Here is a 26,920-nt window from a genome sequence, read left to right on the forward strand (position 1 = left end):
GAATATTCAAAGAATGTAAGGGTCGGGACTAGAGTTATTCCATTAGAATTTGATTGGATCGTGAAACTAATATTATTTTGCCCCGCCCACATGGGCTTGATTGCATCAGTAGAAAAGCTAAGTCGTTATAGAGGTGGAGAATGTTATTACCTTTTTATGAAAGAAAACAAAACATTATATTTACAGAAGCATGCACTAATGAATCATGCACAATAAAACCAGGAACATTTATTAAAGGGATAGTTCATCCAAAAATGAAAATTCTCTCATCATTTAATCGCCCTTATGCCATCCCAGATTTGTATGACTTTCTTTCTTCTGCTAAACACAAACAAAGATTTTTAGAAGAATATCTCAGTGTATGCAAGTGAATGGTGGCCAGAACTTTGAAGCTCCAAACAGGGCATAAATACAGCATAAAATGAATCTATACAACTCCAATATGATAGGTGTGGCTGAGAAACAGATCAATATTTAAGTCCTTGTTTATTATAAATTCATCTCCCTGTCCAGTAGGTGGCGATATCCAAGAAGAATGCGAATTTGAAGATTGATAGTAAAATAAGAACTTGAATATTTATCTGTTACTCACCCACAAAAAGCATATCACTTCTGAAGACATGGATGTAACCACTGGACTTGCATGCATTATTTTTATGCTGCCTTTATGTGCTTTTTTGAGCTTCAAAGTTGTGGTCACCATTCACTTGCATTGCATGGACTAACAGAGTTGAGATGTGAAATGGTGTTCTGCAGAATAAAGGAAGTCATACACATCTTGGATGGCATGAGAGTTAGTAAATAATAAAAAATAAAAATCATTTTAGGGTGAACTATCCCTTTAAGAAAGTTAATATGGTCAGTGTTGATGTTGTCTCGTATACTTCTCTCTTTCATACTGATGCCATTCTCACAAGTTCATTAAAACATATGCAGGTTAATTCCAATGCAAGACAAAAAAAAATAAACTTGAAAAACACAGGAGGATGAAATTCATTTTCCGGCCTTAACAACTGTGTTTGCAATCTCACAATTTTTGGCCTGTACATCGTAAACGCTACGCCAATTTCATAGGAGAAGAAAAAAACAACACCACACAAACTAAGAGAGTGAGTTTGCATGCGCATGTAGCATTACATCCATAACAAGGCCTGAGCAAGGTTTTGCTGGAAACCCTAATTCTCACCCCAACTCTGATCAGAGCCAGGTGGATCGGACTCAAGAGGAAACAGCTGTTATCATGACCTACATAATGACAACCCTACAGCTTGGAGAGGTGTATCCATTTGTACTTATGGTAATGCAAATCTGATTTAAACTGTAAATTGTAAGAGACAGAACATTTTACAGTTATAAAAAGTGACACATTGTCTACACTAGAAGCGACTGAAAATGCGTTGCAATGCTGGATTCAGGTTGTCTACACTAAAAGTTTTGAAGCTGATGCATGTTCTTAAACAGAGACCAATGAGACATAAGCTTGAGGCTACACTTCAGCAACAGTTACAGTAAATGCAACGGAAATTCATTTGCTAAAAAATTTAAATAATGTAATATTTTGTATATTATAATTTAGATTTTCATAATATTGTACTGTATATTATGATTTAAAAATAAAATGTGAAAAATATAATTATTTTTAAAAATATTTTTAGAATGTTACTAAATGATACTAATGCATCTGGATAAAAGTAAAGGTAATCGTGTAGAAGTCCAGGAATATCTGTTTTTTTTATGTAACAGTAAGAGGTTTTATAAATATAAAACAAACAAAATTCAAATAAATAAATTGATAGTACTCAGTTCACACTAGTGCCCGACCGATATATCGGCCGGCCGATATTATTTTACCAATATGCGCCGATATGAAAACTTTTTTTCAGAACATATAATGCAGAAAACAATGCTTTAGAATTGGTGTCATAGCGTAGTTTGTCCAGCAGAGTGCGCGGTATGCCTTTTCTTTACACAATCTTAAATTAGCCGTACCCTGTTCTGTAGACGAATAAAGTCGGCTGAATTACATTTTCTACACTTCAAGACTATAAACTATCACAACTATTTATCCAATGCGGAGTTCACTTTCAGAAAACGAGCTTTTGAACCTTTTAAAACTTTTAAATATTTTAAATCTAACCCTCTTTACCTCGGATCACATTTGCTGAGCTTCTTCAGAAAATGTACATTGCATTATGACGCTAAAATTAATTTTAGATGATAATCAAGTTCAGTTGGTCGTTAAAAGTTGTGGGACAAATATGTGGGACAAATATGCGGGACATAATGCAGTTGAGATGGCAATGCTTTAGATTAGATGATTGTTCAAAATAGCCTATTGAATATCAGGAATGTATCATATGTAAACCCTGATATTACACCGCATCAATTTTTCTTTAATAGCTGTGCACACAGCATATACACATAGATGGATGGTCCTTATACTAAGACTGAAAGTTTTAGGGCGATGACGATTCGCTTTTGGGTCAGAACCGGTGGCAACCTGCGATAGCACAACATCAGGCCCAATATTACAGTCCTATCAGAAGGGCAACTGTTCCCTTTTGATTGCAATTCCGTCTTCTGATTGCATTTATTTGTGAAATTAAAATGACAGTAAGCTGGCTAATTTCAATGAATTGTCTCAATTCTCTCCACATTTTACCAAAACTTCGTAGGAAAGGGCAGATTTCTTTTGCGATAAACCAAAACGTATGCAACAAAGTGTTTTTTTAGGCATGACGTCATCACGCACACCATTTTTAATCGATAAAAGGCCATTTGAATGGAAACAGGCAGAAGACCGCAAATTTCACAAAAAGAAAATTATGCATTTTCACTTTGTCGATAACAAAATAGCACGAAAAGTGGATGGAAACTAGGCTATTGTTGTCAGCTGAGTGGTAGCTAATGAGTAAACATGTATTCACCAAACTGTTTTGTTCAGGATTCACAGTTTGGTACCCCCTTCAACCGAACAATTCCAGTCACTGCATTTACAAAATGTAATATTTAAAAGTCTGGTTTTCCACCGTTGAAAGTTTCCCCTGAGCTTGTATAGCAGAATACGGTGTAACACCGCTGCTTATCTGTTTATCTTGACTCAGCAGTATTAATATATTCAGCATTTGACTGATACTAAACAGTAATACTGATGTTTATTTAGCTATTTGTTTTATTTTTATTTATTCTTTATTTTAATGGTCAGCATTTGACTGATACTGAACAGTACTGATGTTTATTTAGCTATTTATTGTATTTTTATTTTAATGGTCAGCATTTGACTGATACTGAACAGTACTGATGTTTATTTAGCTATTTATTGTATTTTTATTTATTCTTTATTTTCTCAGTATTCATTTCTAGAATTTGTTGACAATGTATAATAATAATGTCAAATATTCTTTGATAGAAAATACCTTTGCATAGTCATATCGGTGAAAAATCCACATAGAAAAGGCCTGTTTTCATTCCAGCTCAAAAATTAAATATATCAGCCACCATATCGGTAATCGGTGAATTTTCCCTCTCTAAAATATAAATCAATATATATCAGTAAAAATATATCAGTCTCAAAAATCCCATATCGGTCGGGCTCTAGTTCACACATATGATGTTTGTAAGTATTATCATTTTATTTCAGACGAATGGCGAAATTAAAGTGCCTAGAGTATATCTGTAGCCCTTCAAAAATAGAAATGTGTTGTCCATCAATTGAAGGCGCATCGCACCCATCATTTATTATAATGGGAGTGACTTAATTTTGACGCACTGCGGCCAGTGTCCAGTGCACACACATTGTAAAGAACAATGTATTGTGACACTGGCCTAAACCCTTTTGGAAGTGTGTCGCTGTAACAAGAACTCCAACTTGTCTTTAAAGCGTGTTGACATTCTCATCACAGCAATACGAACATGATGAAAACTTGGATGCAAAGCATTTCTCAACCCTAACTGAAACTCCTCTCTAATTCCTCAACCAGAGGAAGCAGCAAGCCTCTCCCACGCACACACGCTGCCCACACAACCCATAGGATTAGTCCTTCTGTGCCTTGCCATGACAGCATCCTTTAACAAAAATAGGAATGTTATTTAAAATATGCAGAGCAAGTGGAATTTTAAGTGGATGTCAAATGATGAAAAGATGGAATCAGTACAATGCCGTACGTATAATCTGTTCTGTTGGTCATCATGTGCTTGTTCCTGATTACATCACTCACTTACTTCACTAACGGCAGTCAACAAAAATTACACATGTAAGTCCTGATCTGTAATGATGAGTCTTCAGGCTGTGTAAACACAGGTTTATCAATCTCTACTCTATCAGTGCAGGCCAGTAGTTTGTCCTGCTTGACAAACTACTGGCCTGATGAAACATTATTACTGCTGGTACGTGGTAGCTGTGCAGTGTGTGTAAACCTCACTCCCCTGGCCTCAAGGGGACTGACGCTAGGGGCTGTAGCCTTTATCCTCCTCGTTAGCGGGACCGCCTCCCATGCCAGAGACACTGGTTCAAATCCCGTTCGCATCAGGTCAAGCAGGACCGGTTACAGTGGTGCCGTGACCCGGATGGGAGTGAGTTTTAGGTGGGTGAGTGTAACTGGAGCCAGCTGGTACGTGACAGCTGTGCAGTGTGTTCAAACCTCACTCCCTGCCCTCAAGAGGCACACTAGCAACTGACGCTAGGGGCTGTAGCCTTTAGCCTCCTCGTTAGCGCGCCCACCTCCCATGCCAAAGACACCGGTTTGAATCCCGTTCAGAGCGGGTCAAGCAGGACCGGTTACAATTGCATAATGTTTTACAGATCATTAGTTGATGTACATTCAAATAGGAATGTAATGAACTTTGATTCATATAATCATGAACTACTGATCTTCATTACATAATGTTAACAAAAGTTATTATAAAATATTACAGACAAGTTGCAAACTTGAAATACAAATGAAAACATGAATGACTGTGTTGAAGATCAGGCCAGACTTTATAACTCTTTTAATAAAATACAAAAATGTATCACATTCATAGTGTGTCATATTCAACTTTCACGTCATAAGACACCCAAACTTCCAGATAAGCTGACCAATATGTTCCTCAAAGCAGTTTGCTTATAACACTAACATATCTGAACGTCAAAAATAATAATGTATAAAGTAACAGCAAAATAAAATGTATGTAAAAGGTGTGTAAAATTAACTCCATGGTTGCCATATAGGTCATGTACAGTTAAATACATTTTAACACACACACACACACAAACACACATCAAAGCAAGACATTCACTAAAAACCCATTACACACAAAACTGAGTGTCTGAAAGTTAGGGTTGTGTTATGTTTTTATTAAGAAATTATGCTAAAATTTTGCTCTGACCAGTGCTGTTATTCCTTGTATTTGCATACATGTCTTTTCAGTCTTCAAATGCCGAGTTTGACTCAAAAGAGCCACTAAAAAAAATCTCGCTGCATTTTTCAGTCGAGTGCTTAAGACCCTTATGAAAGTTTTACTGCAGTACTCTTTAAAAGGCCTTGATAGAACATCTTTTATAAACCACATGGCTTTGAGCTTCACTGGAGCTGATAGGATCCAAATGGATGTCCTCGGGGGTGAGCTGAAAAAAAAAAAAAAGCTCAAATCGTGAAGCAAAAATATCTCTAATTGGCTTTAGAAATGACACCTCCAGTATAAAGCCGCACAATGCCTTGATTAAATGGATCAAACGGCTCGGAGCGGCTTCAAGCAAGATTCAGCTTTTGTTTCCCTGCTAAGCACCCACTACCTACTGAAAATATCAGTTCTTTGCAACCCACTTTGAAACAAATCTGCAGCATGAATGTGATGTGTAAATAGGACACTAAGATAACATGTCAGTTTGCATGAATTGTTTGATGTTTGCAGGACCCTCTACGGTTATGAGAGCGTTAGATGCGCTCTGAAGGGCCCTGAAAAAGCCCCTTCTGTGACTGGGCTGACCACAGAAATAACCCAACACACCAACACATGCACCTGGCTTTCATCTCTGTGAAAAGGCAGTTTTTGATGCAAATGTTCTGATTTTCCAGGATGTTTTAGGAAACTGTGGCAACATATTTGCTAAATTATTACACAGTTCCTTACACGTATCACAGGATTTCCAAGGTTAATGTCCACTGAGTGCCAATAAAAAGCAAGTAAAATTTTCTCTCAAAGAGGTTAGTTTTTAAGGTTAATGCTCTTTTGAGTTTTAAATCAACAAAACTGACCTTCCTCCCCTAAACCTTAAAACTAAACCAAACCAATAGTCATCAAAAGCAAAGTGAAAAAATAAGATGCAATTGCTGAAGCAACTACGTCATTTCATGGCACTTCTATGACACTTTCAGTTCATGTGTCGACTTGCGTGCTGTTTGGGACTCGTACTCTATTGCATTGCAAGAAGGGGTGGAAAGAGGACTGAAAAATAATACTCAAGTAAAAGTACTGTTACTTCTTAAAAAATGCAGTTTGAGTAGAGTAAAAGTACCTGTCCTAAAAACTACTCAAGTAAGAGTAATAGTGTAGCTCATTTAAAAGTACTCATGAGTAGTGAGTCCTGAGTACTGAGTTGCAAAAGCTATGCCCCTTTATAATAAAAACTCTATGCTGCAATTTAAAAATGTAGCACACATACCGTAATTTACATTCCCTTTTATGGCTGTTTGCCAGAAAGAATAAAAAATAAAGGTATTTTATAGGTGTTAGTGATTGACAACTTTTAAAATACATCACTTATCTATGATACTGTAAACACTACGTGAATCTGATTTAAAAAAATACAAATAAAAGGGCGACATGATTATAGAAATGAAAAGATGAAAAAGTTATTTTCAATATCATAATATATGAAACAATTACATTAAGATCAGTTTATGTGTGGGGTCTAATTTTCCTTGTTGCCGACTGAGAGAGTTATTGTTGCACATAAAACATTAAAAATAATACAAGGAATGCAAAAAAAAAAAAAAAAAAAAAAAAACACTAAAAAAGCAGGGTAACAGGGCTTTAAAGGAATAATTCACACAAAAATGAAAATTCTCTCATCATTTAGTCACCCTTATGCCATCCTGGATGTGTATGACTTTCTTTCTTCAGCAGAACACAAATTAAGATTTTTAGAAGAATATCTCAGCTCTTTTGGTCCATACAATGCAAGTGAATGGGTGCCAAAATTTTGAAGCTCCAAAAATTCAGCATAAAAGTAGCCTAATCCATGTGACTCCAGTGGTTAAATCCATGTCTTCAGAAGAGATATGATAGGTTGGGTGAGAAACAGATCAATATTTAAGTCAATTTTTACTATAAAATTCTCCTCCCTGCTCAGTCAACCTCCACTTTAACTTTCTTCTTCTTTTGTTTTTGGTGATTGGCATTCTTCATGCATATCGCCATCTACTGGGCAGGGAGAAGAATTTCTAGCAAAAATGGACATAATATTGATTTGTTTCTCACCCACACCTATCATATAACCTCTGAAGTCATGGATTTAACCACTGGGGTCATATGGATTACGTTTGTGCTGCATTTATGTGATTTTTGGAGCTTCAAAATTTTGGCATCCATTCACCTACAGAGCTGAAATATTCTTCTAAAAATCTTCATTCGTGTTCTGCTGAAGAAAGAAAGTCATACGCATCGGGGATGGCATGAGGGTGAGTAAATGATAAGAGAATTTTCATTTTTGAGTGAACTATTTCTTTAATTAGCACATGGGGGGGCCACATTGTACTCCTTTTGAGATAAAATGGTCCACATTGATTTAGTTCTTGCATCTTTTAAGCCCAGCAATAATTGTGTTCTCATTCTAATGCATGATGCACAATTTTCTGAAGTTTGTGACTGGTGGAATGTTCTGCCTGAAGTATTGCTCTACAAATGTTGATACTTTTCTATCAGGCATTAGAAAAAACTTGATAAAGGCTAAGCATAATTATAAAATATTTGATCATCTCTACTTTCCTGGTAATTTATTATACAAATTAACACACTCTCTACATCAGGGGTCGGTATTATAAAAAACAAAAACTAACAATATTATTAAAAAATATTATTAATAAAAATGTCACTGTTTTATTCTATTACATTAATACTTTTAAAGCTACTCAAGTTATTCAGCCAAAAGTAGTGAGTGGTTTTCTCGTTTCCTTGTTATTGTTGTTTGATTAATAGCCTTTTTATGACATAGCCTACTAGACAGTGCTCAATTTGTTTACATGTAAACTTCAAGTCCGACATTTTGATGCAAATACCCTTTTTTTCCCACTGTTTACGTTCACTTTAGACCAAACCGACTGCGTTTACATTAATGCCTCACCAAGACGGGCATTGGAGGAATAATGAAGTGTATTTGACCATTTAGGCACGTAACCGCATTAGCGCTCTCGGAGCACAAGCGCATGTAAAGTGCACAAACATTAGCCGCCTGTCAATCAAACAGCACGCAGCTACAGACATCAGGAAATAAAAAGTCAATCTTTTATATTTCATCTAGATCAACCAACCAGTGGTTGTCTTGCTATCGCGATCGATGTAATGAACACCCCTGTTCTAGATGTAGAACATAGGCTAAGTATAGAAAATTACTCAAAATGTATCATCGATATCGAAGACATCTCTCTTTTTTTTTTTTCAGATAAACATCAAGATTGTTTTATTCCCCAGCTCTATTGATAACATTGCCTTAATCTCTCACATCAACCCAATAATCTCAGCGATAGATAGCTAAATTACAGGCTACATTATAGACACAGAATCTTGTAAGCAGAAATATGAAATTTACCTCGATATGTTTCTTAAAATTAGAGGCAAGTTTAATGCTTATATCTGGCTTGAGCAAGCTAAACTCACAAGACAGTCAAGCAATTGGCCTTTTTCAATGCGAAAAGCCCTTTCAGGTGCGGCCGTGATGTTCAGGTGTTGAAATGCGTTTGAGGCATCCTGCACATCCATAACAGTGGGTGGCGATCTAAGGCTGCCATTCACGTTTTTTATGTGTGATTTGATTTGACGGGAGTCACGAGACTCTCCCTAGCCAATCATGTTGTTAGATAAAAATAAAATCAGGACAGGGAAGTAGCAAACACAGATGGTGGGAAAATAGCACATTAAAAGTACAGTTACAGCACTTAAAATGTACTCAAGTAAAAGTATACAATTTTTAAACTATTTAAAAAGTACAATTCCTGGGAAAATCTACTTAATTACAGTAACGTGAGTATTTGTAATTCGTTACTTTACACCCCTGATCACAAGTGCAACGCTCTATGAGTTATCCATTACCTACTGCGCATTTTAATAATGTTCGAACAACCTTGTAAATGTAGTTGGATACTGCTGGGTCAGCACTTGTTTTTTTCATTTTAAATCTGGTTTCTGAAGTAGCATTACAAAATGTACTACATTTTCTTAATAAACAATCGTTAATATTATTGAATGAAAATCAAAAAGTGGTGAGACAGCTTGAAACTCCAAAAATACAAGATGCATGTTTTTCTGTAAACTTTCCTTGGTCTTGCGGGTCAATTTGACACATTTTTTAAATCGTTCTAAATGGGTCCGAAAGTTCCAAAAGGCCAGGAAATGTTAATCAAAGCTTTATTTATTTTTGAAGGACCAACCATTCCAATGCAAACTTGCAAACTTCAAAAATCCTTAATATAGAATGATACGTGAAAACATAAAACAGACCCGGAAAACAAGCAAAGTGAAGGATGCACATCTGTGTTTTTTATTTGGTATTACTGACAGGACGTGACAGTGCAGTGCGCCCTCTAAATGTGGAGGACTGTATAAACAGTCTTTTTTTCTATCTGCTGTCATTATTATTGAACACATTTGTGCTGAAATTGATTAATTGACAATCAATAAGCTTAATCGATCATCGATTATTCACAGAGGTGGGTAGTAACGCACTACATTAACTCTGTTACATTTACTTGATTAACTTTTTGGAAAAAAAATTACTTTTAGAGTAGGTTTAAAAGTGGGTACTTTTTACTCTCACTCATGTAAATTTCTAATACATTTTTTTTACATTTACTTCGTTACAATGGGCGGCATTCCTGTCGTTACATTACTGGGTTTAATTTTAGTTAATGTGTAATTTATTGAGAGCTTATTGAATAGGACTTTTATGACAGCATAAGTTCACACAGCTGTGCGCGCTGTCACAGACTGTCACTCAAGCTGAGTCTATCACTGCTGCAGCAACAAGCTCTTCAAAGTGAAACACTTTCTTCGCTCTGCAAAATGAAAAATGAATAGTTTTGTCATGCAATGCCTTCATTTAACAACAAGACAAGCTGATATTTCAAGATTAAAATCTCAGCTTCAACTTAAGGCAGCACATCGAGGTAAGTTGTGGCTCTAATGCTAACGCATGTAATGTGATGGTCATTTTCAGGGTGATTCTGTAACTGGGCTCTTATGACATCAGTTTTTAAGTGTACATTTATAAATCAGTGCAGCAATATATCAGTGCACTATGTCCCACGTCCCGCACGTCATGAGCAGTATTTATGCATTTACTGGAAACTATAGCAGCTACTTCGGGCTGATTAACTGTATAAATCCATGTAAACATCCAAGTTAAGTGGTAACGCCTTTTGCTCTGCAGTTCGCGTGATTGACAACTGGAGCGTAAACAGACAGCATTTCTGTGTGTGCACAGCGAGGTGCGAGGGGCGCACACGTGAGAGATGTGCAGGCACGATGCGATTGTATGGCGAAAAGAGTGGCCGTGTCCGAAATCATTCACTCGTTCACTCATTCACTATTTCCTATATAATGAATGGCAGTGAGTGCACTATATCTCAGCAGTGAGTGAACGAAATGAGTGAGTGAAATCGGATGCTGATATATACACCGAGCATCAGAGCTCTGGGTCTGTCGCAGAAACAACATCACATATGAACTTTTAAAATACTTGGGCCTTACTTATTATTCTTGTTAAATAACATATTAATACAATAAATCTTCATTCTGTTTGTCATTTTTAATATATATGTTAATATAAAGAGTAAACACATTTTATCAAATGTACATTATTGTATTTATTTGTTATACTTTAGTATCTTTAAAGAGCACCTATTATGGTTTTTCAAATATTACCTTTCATGTAGTGTGTTGTATAGCTGTTTGTGAATGTAAAAAAGTCTGCAAAGAACCAATTCTGAACACCTGAAATGAGTCTTTAGTAATTCCAGACTTACTTCCTGTACTAACCTATGTAATTTGGTAACAAAAAACCCGCCTCTGGTCTGATTATGTGTACAGCCAGTGCACGCTGTTAGCCTGTTAGCTGTTAGCCTCTGCTAACCGGCTGACTCACGTTATTGTCAAACTACATATAAACTTACCACTGAGATACATCCTGTTTTCGTCGTGCTTGCGATGGTGGTTCGGGTTGATTTTCCGATGTATCACAATCGGACTCGGGCTCAAACTGGTAAGGTAAAACAGACATTTTTTCAGACGGAGCTGAAACTTGGATATGGTAGTGGCCGTTTCCTTTCCAACACACGCTGTAAGCGGTAGACCAATCACAACAGACTGGGACATCTTACCAATCAGAGCAGAGTAGGCTTTCTGAAAGGAGGAATTTAGAATGAATCCTTTAGAAAGGATCATTGAACGAGTCGTTTTTGACACTGGGAAAAAAAGGTAATGCTGCAATTTAAATTATGAGCAAATTAAAGTGTTTTTGACCTTGGATGCATGTAAATCTGTTGTATGAGACCTCTGAAACAAAATTAGGCATGTTTAAAAACCATAATAGGTGCTCTTTAAACTCCAATACAAGATGGGTAGCATTTCTGGGCGCCTCATCTGACCAAATTATAATAACCAAATTCATAAACGAATATTTAAATCATCCACAGAATTATCTTTTCCACTGTGTGCAGTCTCCTCAGTGAATTATTTAGTAAATAAAGAATACTTCAGCTTAATGGCAAAATTGTGTATAAATATAAATGAGTACATTTAAAAATATATCTGTATGTTTTGCCTCTCTATATGTTATGTTATTTTAATCAAGTAATGATTTTTTTAAAAGTAATTTAATACATTCAGCATGAAATAAAACATTGCAGGAGTGAAGGAAGCAGTAAACTCCCAGCTCGCAAGTCTTCCCCGCTGTGGATTATGGGCAATTAACTGTCATCGAGTGTATGTCGAATTATAGTGCATTGTGGGTAAGAATAAGTGAACAAAAGTAGGGAACGAGTGGCTCACTCAGAATTCAGACACTCCTACAAAATGGCGGACACCTGAAATAGTGCACTATATAGTGGATAGAGGGCGGTTTCAGACAGCGAGTGTTTCACGACTGGGGTTGGTGCCCTACGCAGACTGTGTACTCTGCGTTTTGAGAGCAGTAGTACTGCTGTACAGAACTAATGATCTAAATTCTTTCGACACTGAAAACTGTAACTACACTGAAATAAGAATCCATGCAGGACTTTAAAATCTATGAAATAGTGAAAGTAGGCATTAATAAAACGTGATCTTGCTTTGGTTTATATTTCAGCATTATATATAATGTCCCTGTGGGACATTTTCACATTTTCACCATAATAATTACTAGAAAGGTTTCCAAATCTCTCTTCTTATTGACAAATTCAACCAGATCTGACAAGAGCCCTTAAAGCGATAGTTCACCCAAAAATGAAAATTATCTCATCATTTACTCACCCTCATGCCATCACAGATGTGTATGACTTTTTGTCATCTGCTGCACACAAATTAAGATTTTAGTAGAATTTCTCAGCTCTTTTGGTCCATAAAATGCAAGTGAATGGGTGCCAACATTTTAAAGCTAAAAAAAAAAAAATCAGCATAAAAGTAATCCATAAGACTCCAGTGGTTAAATCAATATCTTCAGAAGCGATGTGATATGAGAATGTGTGGGTGAGAAATAAAGAAACAGATCACTTTCACATTCTTCTTGTGTTTTTGGTGATTCACATTCTTCTCTGCATATCACCCCCTGCTGGGCAGGGAGAAGAATGTCTAGCACAAAAATGACAAATATTGATCTGTTTCTCACCCACACCTATCATATCACTTCTGAAGATATGGATTCAAACACTGCAGTCTTATGGATTACTTTTATGCTGCCTTTATGTGCTTTTTGGAGCATCAACTTGTTGGCACCCATTCACTTGCATTGTATGGACCTACAGAGCCAAGATATTCTTCTAAAAATCTTAATTTTTAGAAGAAAAAAGAAAGTCATACACATCTGGGATGGCATGAGGTTGAGTACATGATGACAGAATTTTCAGTTTTGGGTGAACTATCCCTTTAAAGTGATAGCTCAGCCATAATTTAATATTCTGACATCATTTACCAACCCTCATGTTGTTCCAAACCCATGTGACCTTCTGTATTCTGTGGAACACAAAAGATGTTCTGTCAAGTATCTCCTTATTGTGTTGCATGGAAGAAAGAAAGTCATACTGGTTTGGAGCAACATAATGGTGAATGATGACAGAATTTCCATGAATAATAATAATAATAATAATAATTATGTAATACGTTTTAAATATGTATTATGTAATGGAATATAGGGAAGTTAACGTCCATTATGTCATTTGTGAAAGTAACTACTCACTCACTACTTGAGTACTCTTTTAATTGGATACTTTATTACTCTTACTCAGGTAATTATTTATGTTAGTACTTCTACTTGAGTAATTATTTTTTTAAAGTAATTGTACTTTTACTTGATTACAGTTCTTGGCTACTCTACCCACCTCTAATTATTCATTAACATCCCTATCCTGAAGTAAAACCAGTTGAGAACCTGTGCTCTAGAGAAAATTATATAGATCATGTTTATGACAATGACTCTAACCTAGTCTTACCCAAGGATGTAACCATAGATTCAGGATTGGGAGGAACAAAATTTATTCACGTCAACAAACAAACAATATAAATTTTTTTATTTTTTTATAAAAAAAATATAATTAACCAATAAAAAAATCCATATCAGTCCACTTCTAATAAGAACACTTATATGTATGCAGTGGTTACAGCCCCAGCCAAATTTCGAAACCCTAGTTCACAGCAACCTTTGGCCTTAACCTCATACTGATTTCAGACATCTTAAAAGTCTCTTCGTCTCAAGAGGATGTCTGCTTATTAAGGTTGGTGGTGTACGTCTATACAAATACACTTTGTCTATATAAACGCACACCCCATCCCCCTCTATCATGGGGCCTTAGGAGTCTACCACAGGAAGCGTGAGTAAGCTCGCATCTCAACCTTCAAGGAACGCCACGTAGTAAAGAGGTTGCGCAGTCAGGAAAGAGGAAGTGTGACTGCTTTCCAGCAGTTTACAGATTTCTGCTTGAGGGTAAGTAACTGTGACTAGGGTTAGAGCCCTGAGCAGACAGCAGCACAGATGGATGGATAGACAAACAGACAGAGATAGAAGACAGCACAGCCAGAGGGTCACAGCTTTTGCCAGAGGCCTTATCAACAGCACTAATTTGTGGACTTTTAACATTTAACTCTTCCACACACACAATACATACTCACAGAAGTACATACAGTACTGTATAAACACATTTTTGGAAATGTGCATAATTAATGTGCATGACTAATAACATGTAAACACACTCTTGGCAATATAGGAAGCTGAAATGACATGATAAAAAGGGCATGCAGTGACATGCTATTTGCCAAAAAAAAACATTTGTAGCATTGTTAGTTTTAAAATGTATGGATGTTTCTAATCTCAAATTGAGACTACATAAAATATTTGTACTTTTATTAATTAATTTTGTACACTTCATGACTATATAAGCGAACTACTTAATTGTATGTATTTATTTTTCAAATTAATTTTTATGTATTTCTTAAAATGTATTTGAACTTTAACAATTTGAAAACCCTCAATTGCTAGCATTCGTCACTCTCAGGCACGTAGCAGTGAAAGCGTGGAGATTATGAATCTATTTCTTTTCTAAAGGCCCTTGAGGAAAGACAGAGCACTTGACACACACTCTCTTTTTTTTTTTTTTTCGCCGTACGGTATGTGTGTGGTGTATTCTCTTTAAAAATTCACATCACCACACTCTTACTAATAACAGATGTCAGACGCCACAGTTCCCTATCAAAGAGCTCTGACACACATCTTAGTGCTGTACCCTTAAGGCCTATTCTGCTTCTAACACTCAGCTAAATAATGATTCCTGGGAACAAGCACTCATAATGTGATTTATGGTCTTTTGTGAGATTAAATGGCTTTGTGTTTGCAGTATACATTTATGGCCACAGAAGACCGTAGAGAATGCAGGTCACACACCAAAGCTCTGTTCCAAAACTTTGGCCCTGTTTAAATCTGGTATTAATATATGTCTCAAGTGATCCAATTACAAGTGGTCAACTGAGACACATTCTTGGATTAGCGTTTGGGTTTATGCCCGTGAGGCTCTATTTTAATGTATTTATTTTTTTGTCTGGACCTATTAAATTAATCAATAATACATTAAAAATGCAATTCACACAACACAATTATTTGAATACACCTCTTCTATAATGAAAATGCTTCCACTTACAATTACTGAATTCAAAGTAATTTTGAACAGTCTCATTGAAAGCTGAAATTCTTGAAAAAAAGAAATGCTGACATTAGTACAGAATAACTATTATTATTATTTCTTTAAAAAAAATTTTTTTTACCTAGTTTGATGTTCCCGGTCAAAAATGACCAGCCAATTAAAAATAGCTTTAATGCTTTAATGTATAAAGAGGAAGTTTGTTTTAAAATGCTTTTATTTCGTACAAAATGGGACACTTGTGGTGTTTCTGGTCAAAAATGACCAGCCAATAAAAATTGCTTATAAAACTCTCATTATGCTATATTATCACCAAATACTGGATTAGATCTTTTTACCAGGAAGTTTGTTTTGAAATGCTTTTATTTTGTACAAAATGGCACAAAGTCACACTTGTGGTGTTCCCGGTCAAAAATGACCAGCCAATAAAAATTGCTTATAAAACTCTCATTATGCTATATTATCACCAAATACTGGATTAGATCTTTTTATCAGGAAGTTTGTTTTGAAATGCTTTTATTTTGTACAAAATAGCACAAAGTCACACTTGTGGTGTTCCCCGTCAAAAACAAATGGCCACTGAAAATGAATGGGGAGATTATAAATAAGAGAAAAATTGAGTGTTCAGGAGCATGTTCACATATGTGCATGTGTGCTTGCAAACTGTCAGGGTTTGTGAAGGGAAGAGGCAACAGAGTGAGGATCCAAATGCAGAACTTCAATAATAAACAAAAGAGAATACGACTATGAAAGTAGATATTCAAGGAAGGCGGAAACGCAAACACTACAGCAATATGCTAGCTAATAACAAACTAACATACAAACAAGAACTGACATGGGAGCAAAGAAAAAGAGGGTATATATACACATGGGATAACATGGAGACAAGGAACACCTGGGATACAATTAGGGCAAAGAACACGAGGACAGGCATAAGAGGAAGATTCAAAACTTCAAACTAAGAGTCTTTTTAAAATAAGAGTCCTTGGGGAAAACATAAGAATGATGTTACGTGACACAAACATAAAGGCCTTGGACCTGTGCACGCACACGTACACACATGCGCACTAATACACACATGCACACACAAACGCACAAATGCTCACGTACACACACAACCTCTATTACATGCTTTCTTTTTCACAGAGATGAACTTTATCTTACCCTGAACTGCATAAAACATCCATTCATCCATCCAACATTACTACACACATACACATGCATGCACACACACACACACACACACACACACACACACACACACACACACATCAGAACTGTCTTTTATGAATGTAAAATAGTGCCTAAATGATTTGCATGCGCAGAGTAGATTTGTGTAAGTGTAAATCAAGTTGCAAGCACAAGAAAAAAATATTGGCAATACTCCAATGATTTGCATAAGCGTAATTCATGTGTTGTGAATCTGTAACTTCATATTAACACAAAGTAAATTTTATGTATATTCTTCTGACTTCCCTTCTTTCACGCTTCCACTTTTTGCACTGTTTCTGTGCCTAAACATGGCCAAAAACATTGCAAACCTTCAATCAGCGATATGCAAGCAAAGAAAGGGTGTAATGAACAGCAAAATTGATTGACTGCATAGGATCAGTCTGTATGTGTAAAATAAACTGCTGCAAACGTGTAAATTACTTGTGTTTGAGGCATACATATTTTACAGAAATAATCCGATATACACTGTTCCGTCTTCCCTTTTGTTGCTCTCACAATTTTGGCACAAATTTCTCACTAAAAATAGTTTTGCAAGCACAAGGGGGAAGGCGGGTCTACCTGCTTCTAGTAACCAATCAAATGAGGTTTCCGTTGACCAGTTTACTCTAGATTAGATTTCTATTTATAAGAGAAAGTTTGTTTTTTTGTGAGTTAAAGATGGATCGAAGTGAACATAAAGGTGAGAGAGTGTAGGCTTAGCCTATTATACACTGGAACAAAATATGTTTTTGATTAGTCTTTTTTGACTTGTTTTCCAAAATAATATATAAAACTCCTTTAAAACAATGTACATTTATTTTAGGAGCTATACTGCAGAAGAAATATTTGTTATTGGAAAATTCTGAATACAATATTTAATCAGGGCTCGTCATTAACGCTTGTCCAGGACAAGTGGGTTTTTGAAGGGGCAAGTGAAAGAGAATTTTACTTGTGCGACCAGAGAAGCAGACTGATTAAAACGTCAATAATGAAAAAATAACCGGCTATATTTGTGATAGTCTAGGACTGTGTCACTTAATATAAAGTTCATATTCTTATTCTGCTGTTGAAAGTAACCCAGAGCACATAATTTTATAATTTGCTAGTGATCTAGTAACAGCTGTGCCCTGTTTGATTGACAGGCGGTGTATGTGTGTGTGCTGAACATGCATGTGAGTTCCGAAAATGCTCATGCTAATGCGCACCTGAACGGTCAAATACATTTCAAAATTCCGCCAAAATGCTCGTCTTGGTGAGATATTCATGTAAACACAGAGAGTGAGAAGTGGAGAAAAAAGTAGATTTGTATTAAAATGTCAGACTTGTAAGTATAAATGTAAGTTAATAGACCTGCTGCCGTCTAGTGTGCCATTATAATAATAATTTTCTTTATTTATCACACATATACAGTGAAATTCTTCTTTTCACATATCCCAGCTAGGCTGGGGTCAGAGTGCAGGGTCAGCCATGATACAGTGCCCCTGGAGCAGATAGGGTCAAGGGCCTTGCTCAAAGGCCCAACAGTGGCATCTTGGCAGTGCTGGGGCTTGAACCCCCAACCTTCTGATCAGTAACCCAGAGCCTTAACTGCTGAGCTACTCACTGCTTTTGACTGGGTAGCTTTAGTAGCTTTAAAAATTATTAATGTATTATAATCATACAGTAAAGGCCAATAGTAGTTTTATGTTGCATTTCATTCTGAATGTTTACTTGAATACTTGAAACTGCTGTTAAAAAACACTGAATTTTCTTAATTTGTATTTTTTTGTTCTATTGTATTTAATCTATTTCTATTCATTGCTGTTTTTTAATGTTATATTATTACTGACTGTTTACTAGTCTTGAATAATTATTTAAGAACTTGAAACCATTGTTCCATAATTAACAAATTAGTTAGTGTTATTATATTTTGTGGTTTTGAAGCTGGTATTGAGAATTGTCAAATTTCACTACCAACTACTAAAATGTTGGTATTATGATAATGTATAGCCTTTATTGTACATGGTAGATTTTGCTGCAATAACATAATGAAAAAGTAGATCATTCCATAAAAGTGTGAGCATCCCTGCTGTTAATGGTGGTGATGGAGGCTTTCCTTTATTTGACTACCATACGTAACATAAAATAATTATCATATGACAATAGCCTCCTCCCCTACCCAGTGCAGTTTACATTTCAAGTTCAAGGAAATCCACTGTTTGTCCAAAAAGACAAGTGTTTATTTTATTTTTTATCTCAATTTTGACCAAAATAATTGTGATTATGGTTTTTGCCATAATCGAGCAGCCCTAGTATGTGGTAATGTTGGATGGATGAATGGATCTTGGATGCAGTTCAGGGTAGGATAAAGTTAATCTCTGTGGAAAAAGAAAGCATATAATACTCAAAAGAGTTTGTGCGTGTACTTGAGCAAATGTGTGTTTGTGTGTGCATGTGCATGTGTGCGTGTGTGCACGTGCACAGGTCCGAGGCCTTTTTGTATGCAAGCACACATGCACATATGTGAACATGAACATGATGAACATGCTCCTGCACACTTTTGACTGGGAACACCACAAGTGTGACTTTGTGCCATTTTGTACAAAATAAAAGCATTTCAAATCAAACTTCCTGGTTATACATTAAAGCACACTAGTGTGATAAATAGTACATAATGTTTTCATATTTTCTTTTATATTTCCAAAATTGTCCACAAATAATGCTTTTTTTCACTCAAAAATGGAGGTGCATAAGCTCAGGTCAATGAGGCCAATGATCAATAAGTTCCAAAAAGAAATACAAAACCTGTGCTAATTGAAAGAAAACAAGTTGGCAAAAAGATCTAATCCAATATTTGGTGATAATATAGCATAATGAGAGATTTATAAGCAATTTTTATAGGCCGGTCATTTTTGACCGGGAACACCAAAAGCACAAATACAAATTAAATAATAGTAATAATTATGACATAAAAATTACTTGATTTGATTTACCTTTTATGTTACAATGGGTTTTTTTCTTTTTTTCTACTTTGGCAACAAAATCTCAATGTCCTCTCTTTGCACAGTCAAAAAAACAAGTACTGGCCAGTGCTGAAGCATTTTACCAATCAGAATTTAGCATAATTAATTCTGATACAAGTAATGGCCAGCATCATCCAATCAGTGCCAACCATGTTAAAATAAAAATTGTACATTATAAATTCTGAATGTAAGTACTGATTACCATTGTTGCCAACCATGTTGAGTGGTACAAACATCATCTGCAGCCTGAAACTAAACTTTTGGTCGGATGTTAGGAGTGAATGCACTTGGATAGGAAAGGAAAGGGTGCTCCTTTGCTCCCTTGCTCCTTATTTAGTGAATGACTTAAACTCCAGTGTGCTATCTAGCTGCACTCATCTCAGAACAGTTTAAAATGCACCTTATTTTCATACTAACTCCATATTAAGCCTCTGAAAGCAACATTCATTTTTTCAGTGTGAAAATGCACAGTAAATATAGGATTTCTAAGGGGAAAAAACCCTATAGTCTACGTCAGTGGTTATTGTGTTTTAAAATGGATTTAACCACTAGAGTTTTTGGGTGAACTATTCATTTAAGCCACGTCCACACTACTACATTTTTGGTTTAAAATGCATTGATGCAGTCTAGGCAGCTCACTAGGCTTTAGTAAGGAGCTCCAATGTGTAGTCAAGTCCCCAATATCACCCCCAAACACACCCCACCTCCCCCTTCCAACAACTACTCAGCATCCATTACTGAAAAATCTTGTCACTTGATACTCGATAAACCTCACATCTGCACAGGAACAAGAGTCTTGAAGGGCACTTCACCCTTAAGATAATTTGTGTGCGAGAGTGTGTGCTGTCCAGGGCCCATAGGCATTTGACACATGTACAAACTTGCAGCACTGATAATTTAAAGGGCTACATGAGACCCATATCCACCTCAATAACACTGACAACTGATGTTTACAGGACAGAAGGACAAGAAAGCAGACCTCCTCTTTTGGTAAAGTTCTTATTTTCCAAAAACCATGTGATGGCATTTCAACAGCATTCCTTAAGAAACAAGTGACTTGACCACAACTCAAGGTGCCCTGAACTTTAACAGAACTCTGACTGTACCCATTTGTTCCAACTTGCAAAGTCAGCATGTCACACTGTGCACTGAAATGGCAGAAGCAGATATCTAATACGCTTTCATATTTCTACATATTTCCAGTGGTTTGTCACCAGTATGCATCTCAAAATAGAACAGAAGTGCTGATAATGAGATCATATGACTGACGTAACTGAAATCAATAAAATCATGGGATATGACACATCAGGAGTAGTAAGCATATCCTCAGTTATGACCTCTTGGTTTCATCTCAGTGACTTGAGGGCATAGGCTAAAACAAGATTGCAAGATTTACCCTGCTAAATTAAGTTGTAAATGAGTCACAGTCTATGAAAAGGGTAAATTCCCCCGTCTTTTATACATAAAAGTAAAAAATAAAAAGTAAAATGTGCTTGCTTTGGGCTCGGGTTGAAAATTATTTTCTTTGTAAACAAACGGCAATTTTATAACTTTCAATTTTTAAACAAAATTAGTGGTAGCAGAGTTAAAGTCGACTTGGCACAGCATTCACAATCGTCTTCTGATATGTCATGCATTTTCGAGTAGCTCTGGATGTTAAACAAGAAAAAAATGATTGGATTGTGAAATGTGATCTCTATATGGCATCTATGTCTATATGTGTTTGGAGGGGAGGGTTTGAAAAATAAAGGCTTGGTGGCTTCAACTGAAAAGGAAACTGATTTCAGAGGCAGAGCAAATTATTACATTTTCATGAAAGGTTACAAAGACAAACATTCTTTTTCTTTGGAATACTGTGCACTGAAAAATCATTTACAATAAGACCAGAAATGTGTTTTAGAAAGTAAATAGGACCAATTTTGATTGTTGACATTCAGAATCTAGGCTACTAACACAACATTGTGGATTTAATCCCAAGTAGCCTATAACTGACCCAGGAGATGGAGAATTATAGCTATCAATATAATCAGCCTGGTCTAATGAACATTACGAGACAGTGGCAAAATTTTTGCAAAACAAAATTAGGTGTCTTATTACACGATTGGCTGCAGTTTCCCAGTGAAATGTCCAGCAGGGGGCACCAAAGGCGAGTGAATTGGTGTCGTAATCAGACAAGATTTTTAAAGTGAATATAAGACGGAGGTTTTAATGATTAAAACGTACTTCATTAACATAAAACTTTAACATAAACCTAACCAATAGTGATCTAAAATCAAATGAGAGGTAGTCACAAAACAGACATCCTTACCCTTAACCAACACCTAAACCTAAATGACAGTGTCCAAAAACCAAATGAGAAATTAAAAGCACATTTTCTGAAGCAACCACATCATCTCATGTCGTTTCTGTGACACTCTCATCTCACATGTCAGCTTCCGTGTTTGATTGGTCTCGAACCACGTACTTCAGAGTCTAAAGTCCAACACTATGAGGTGAGCTACCGCGGGATCTAATCACATTGGAATGAGTGTGTAAATGTAGGTGAGTCTGTAATACAAGAGTTAAAATGTATAGTTTTTCAAATGGTGTGGTATATTAAGTGTTTCGATTAGAGGTCTTCACGGGTCCACCCTAATCCGAGGACCCAAGACCCGACCTGGGACCTGTTCGGGTTCGGATCCACGTTTTATATGGTCAGCCGGGTCCGGGTCAGGTCTCATTCTATTGCTGCGGGTCCCAGGTCTGTTTAACGTTATGTATAATACCCGAGTCGATCCGAGAAGACCCGGCCATGATCAGACTGCGCTGATGATGATGGTGCTGTGTACGTGTGTTGCAACTTGCAACACTGTAAAATTGGGATGAGAAAGTGCGGGCCAGGAAATAAGGTGAAAAACAGAGCGGAGCCACAATGAGCTGAGTGACGTCAGAGGCAGAGCAGAGTTAAGGCACACGATAGTAAATTAGCAATGCTAACGTTAGCAGCCGTGACAATGAACAAGCAATTGTTATTATAGTTCAAAAGGGCAAACAGTTGAAGTTATCTTATGCAAGATACAAAAACACTGCAAAACTGATTCTAAACAAGTTGCATTTGTCATCCATCACCATGACAGCAAGTGGACTTTGGAAGCCGAAATTATGAGTGGATTAGCTATGCTGTTTCAATCAGCAAGAGAGGAATCGTAGAAAACCTGGATGTATTTTACCAAATTTCTTGGCAAGGAGGATGGATTATATGCATCACGGCCAGGCACAGGGGAGAAGGCTACTAACGTTACATTAGGTAAGTTTTGTTGTAAATTAACTTGTTAATAGCAATCAGCTGTTTGAATCAGTGTCGATCGGGTCTGTGTCTCCCTGCCGGGTCCGAGTCCCAGCTTTCAAATAATAGACGGGTCCGGGTCCGGCATTCCTCGGTTCTGCATGGTATGGGTCCAAGCTTTCAAATAATAGACGGGTCCGGTTTGGGTCCAGGTAGTACATATCCGGGTCTCATTGGCTTCGGGCACAAATTTTTGGACCCGTGAAGACCTCTAGTTTTGATACCATAACATAGCAGTGTGAGTAGAAGCGCAAAAAATATGTATTTATGAAGTCGTAATCAGCTGTTGTAGTCGTGATTTGTGTGAAAGTCAATAAAACACACAGTTGTTGTTGTAGAGCCTCTAGTGTTAATTTCACAAGGAAACTTGGATGAAATGTAGAATTCGGCACATAAAAGTCAGTTTGAAAAAATTTAGTTATAGTAATGTTCATTCTATGAGACTAGGTTTACTATTACCATTGTGCCAAAGGAACTGCACTTAAGCCCATGATGCACCTGTGATTAGTGCACTCTAAGTTGCACTGGATGAAAGCACCTGCTAAATGCCCCTAAACTAACTACACATCTATTTTAAATAATTCAAATAATACTTAATTAGACATTTAGCTGTGTGATTGAGTCCTCTTGTCTCTGACTGGAAGATAAGCGATGGATAAATGGATTAGCAGCGGAAGAGAGGATGGGTGGATGAGAAAGGAAGAAAGAGGGTTTATGAATAGACTGATTTATTTGAGCTGTCATTGTAGCAGTAAACACAGAGGCACATTGATCAAGTCCATGGGCCTGCAGCTCAAAACCTTATTACCAGCAAGAAATAATTTCGATCAGTCGGCCAATGAGAAAACATATCATCAACCCAGATAACCCCCGCACCAGCACAAAACGATCTATCAATCTATCTACATTTTTAAGCCTTTTTCAAATGTTCAAATTTTTACATTTTTAAGTGTTAAGATTTCCAATTTTAAGTCACCTTGTTACATTATCCCAAACTTCCCATTAAAACTCCTTTCGGAACATGAAGCAGAGCTGCCCTCAGCGAGTGTCAGATGAATGAGACAGATGTTTTCTCAGCCGAGTGGAAAAAATTGGTGCATGTCTTCTTTGCTCGTTCCACAGAGTACCATGTGTATGCTCGTGTGTAAATGCATGTGTGAATGCTTCCCCTCCTCAGTGCTTTTTGAATACATACACAGAGATGTTTATGATAAAAGAGAATCAGCAGATATGCGTGTACGGGGCACAGCTGTGGATAATATCACATGACATGAGCGCTGTAGATGAACTGTACAAAGCACTTAATGTAAGACAAGGGTTAAGTGCGCGTATAGCCATGTGATAAAAAAGAACACTTTTTTTTATTGCTTTGTTTTTTCCAAGATAGGTTTTCGCTTAACGGTAATGCCACATCTATTTTTAGAGCATTTCAGAATATATGAGGAGGAGTAACACCTCAGATGATTGACAACTCACTCGATTGGTCAATTTTAGCACTCCATTAGCTCTCTACATTGAGTCTGTACACAGCAGGGGAGATACTGTATGGTGCACTTTACAAATGAATTCAATTCTGCTATTGCCAACATGCATAGATTTTGATCAGAATTTCCTTTATTTAACATATAAAATATTTGAAGAAATTATATATACAATATATATGTCGTCAAGGGCTCTTGACAATATTGATCAGTGTGGTACCAGGCAGGCCTGGGGCAAAACATCTGCTTGGGCTTACAGGTCAATACGCTCACTAAATGCAAACTTGCACTGTCAATTAACAACAGATGCAATTTTACTTTCTAAACACACATATGCACATATACAATCAGTTCAGATTTGCTTTCATATCATTCAATATCTGAAATTAAACATCAGAGACAAAGGTAATAAATAAATGAAACATCACAGATCTCCATTAAGTCTTAAGTGAGCTTGGAAGAGCAACATCTGAGCAATAAAATGTTCCTTTGCAGCCATAAACAAGCATGCACGCAAAACTCAAGACATAACATATCTGGACAATCGTGCCATATCCTCACAGAGAGAGGCCACATCCCCTGCTGCCCTTCACTGATCTTTAATTAAACATGCTGAAGAGTGGATTAAATTGCCAACAGGATAGGATGCAGACACACAGATTTCTATTACAGCAGACTGCCCAAAAAGAGCACATCATCTCAGAACATAACCAACTGAGACACAGCATGAATGTCAGAAGAATATACCCAGCTCAAAGGGTTTGGCTCTTTTAATTTGAGGATACATAAACACATGCCTGCTTTCTTTTACCACATCTAACAGTGACAGAGGCTTATGCTAACATGATAAAACAAGCAAAGAGAATCAAAATGATTTCAGTTTGAAGAATGCTTGGAATTAGGACAGGAAAAAATATCAGTGGATTATGGGATATTTGCAAGATGATTGTCTTACAATATATTTCAAACAACAGGGAAGAATGGTACAGTGTATCTTACCTTTCCAAAGTCCCGTACATCGAATAAATCGAAAGCCTCAAATAGTTCACTCTTCTTCATGCCGAATATTTCTGAGCAGGCATGCAAAAATGTCCTGATGTTCTTCAAGCAAAGAAACTAGACAGAAAAAAGGAGGAATACAATGTGAAACTTTTAATAATCTTTAACTCAAATTTATCAAGATAACTCTTATTAAAGGAAATGTTCCATTAAGCATTTGTGATTATGTTATGTCCAGTCATGTTGATTAAAACAAAATTTCAACTCATCCCTCATTTATTATAAATATACATATATATATATATATATATATATATATATATATATATATATATATATATATATATATATATATATATATATACAGAGACAGAGAGAGAGAGAGAGAGTATAAAAATCACACACAAAAAACATGGTTACAGCAAGGCACCTACAATGGAAGTGAATAGGCCAGCCCATAAAATTAAAAATCTTACCACAAGATGTTAACTCAATACATGTTACTCACACCTCACACCCACTCTGGCCTTCACTTCACACAAACACCAACACCTCCTGCAACCCCCCTCCTCCCCCCTCCTGCTACTCAACCTGCACTTAAGATCTGTGAAGATGATGTGAGCCGCGTCTTTCGGAAACAAAAGACGAGAAAGCTTCAGGCCCAGATTGCATCTCACCAGCGTGTCTTCGATCCTGTGCTAACCAGCTGGCCCCCATCTTCACACAGATCTTCAATAGATCACTGGAGCAGTGTGAAGTCCCATGCTGCTTCAAATGTTCCACTATCATCCCCATCCCAAAGAAACCAAAAATCACAGGACTTAATGACTACAGACCTGTTGCCCTGACGTCTGTGGTCATGAAATCATTTGAGAGACTGGTGTTGGCCCACCTGAAGAACATCACTGGACCCTTTCTAGATCCCATTCAATTTGCTTATCGAGCAAACAGGTCTGTGGATGATGCAGTCGACATGGGATTGCATCATATCCTGCAACATCTGGACAGACCAGGGACATATGCAAGGATCTTTTTTGTGGACTTCAGTTCGGCTTTCAACACCATCATCCCAGCTATACTCCAGAATAAATTACACCAACTCTCTGTTCCCATGTCTATCTGTCAGTGGATTACCAGGTTTCTGATGGACAGGCAGCAGCTTGTGAGACAGGGGAAACTCACTTCCAGCACCTGTACAATCAGCACTGGTGCCCCCCAGGGATGTGTGCTCTCCCCACTATTCTTCTCCCTCTACACCAATGACTGCATCGCCAAGGACCCCTCTGTCAAGCTCCTGAAGTTTGCAGATGACACCACTGTCATCGG

The 26,920-nt window shown here is 36.8% G+C and overlaps 1 protein-coding gene across 2 annotated transcripts in view; it reads right to left on the reverse strand.

Annotated features, from left to right (window-relative positions):
* Positions 1 to 26,920, reverse strand: part of LOC127434459 (guanine nucleotide exchange factor VAV3-like) — a 103,016-nt gene that overhangs the window by 56,579 nt on the left and 19,517 nt on the right. For both annotated transcript variants that reach the window (XM_051687239.1, XM_051687238.1), the window contains exon 2: positions 25,595 to 25,711. In XM_051687239.1, coding sequence (XP_051543199.1) covers positions 25,595 to 25,711 — 117 coding nt within the window. The remainder of the gene's footprint in view (positions 1 to 25,594; positions 25,712 to 26,920) is intronic.

The sequence above is a fragment of the Myxocyprinus asiaticus genome, chromosome 44, assembly GCF_019703515.2.
Source record: "Myxocyprinus asiaticus isolate MX2 ecotype Aquarium Trade chromosome 44, UBuf_Myxa_2, whole genome shotgun sequence".
In the NCBI taxonomy this organism is placed as follows: Eukaryota; Metazoa; Chordata; class Actinopteri; order Cypriniformes; family Catostomidae; genus Myxocyprinus; species Myxocyprinus asiaticus.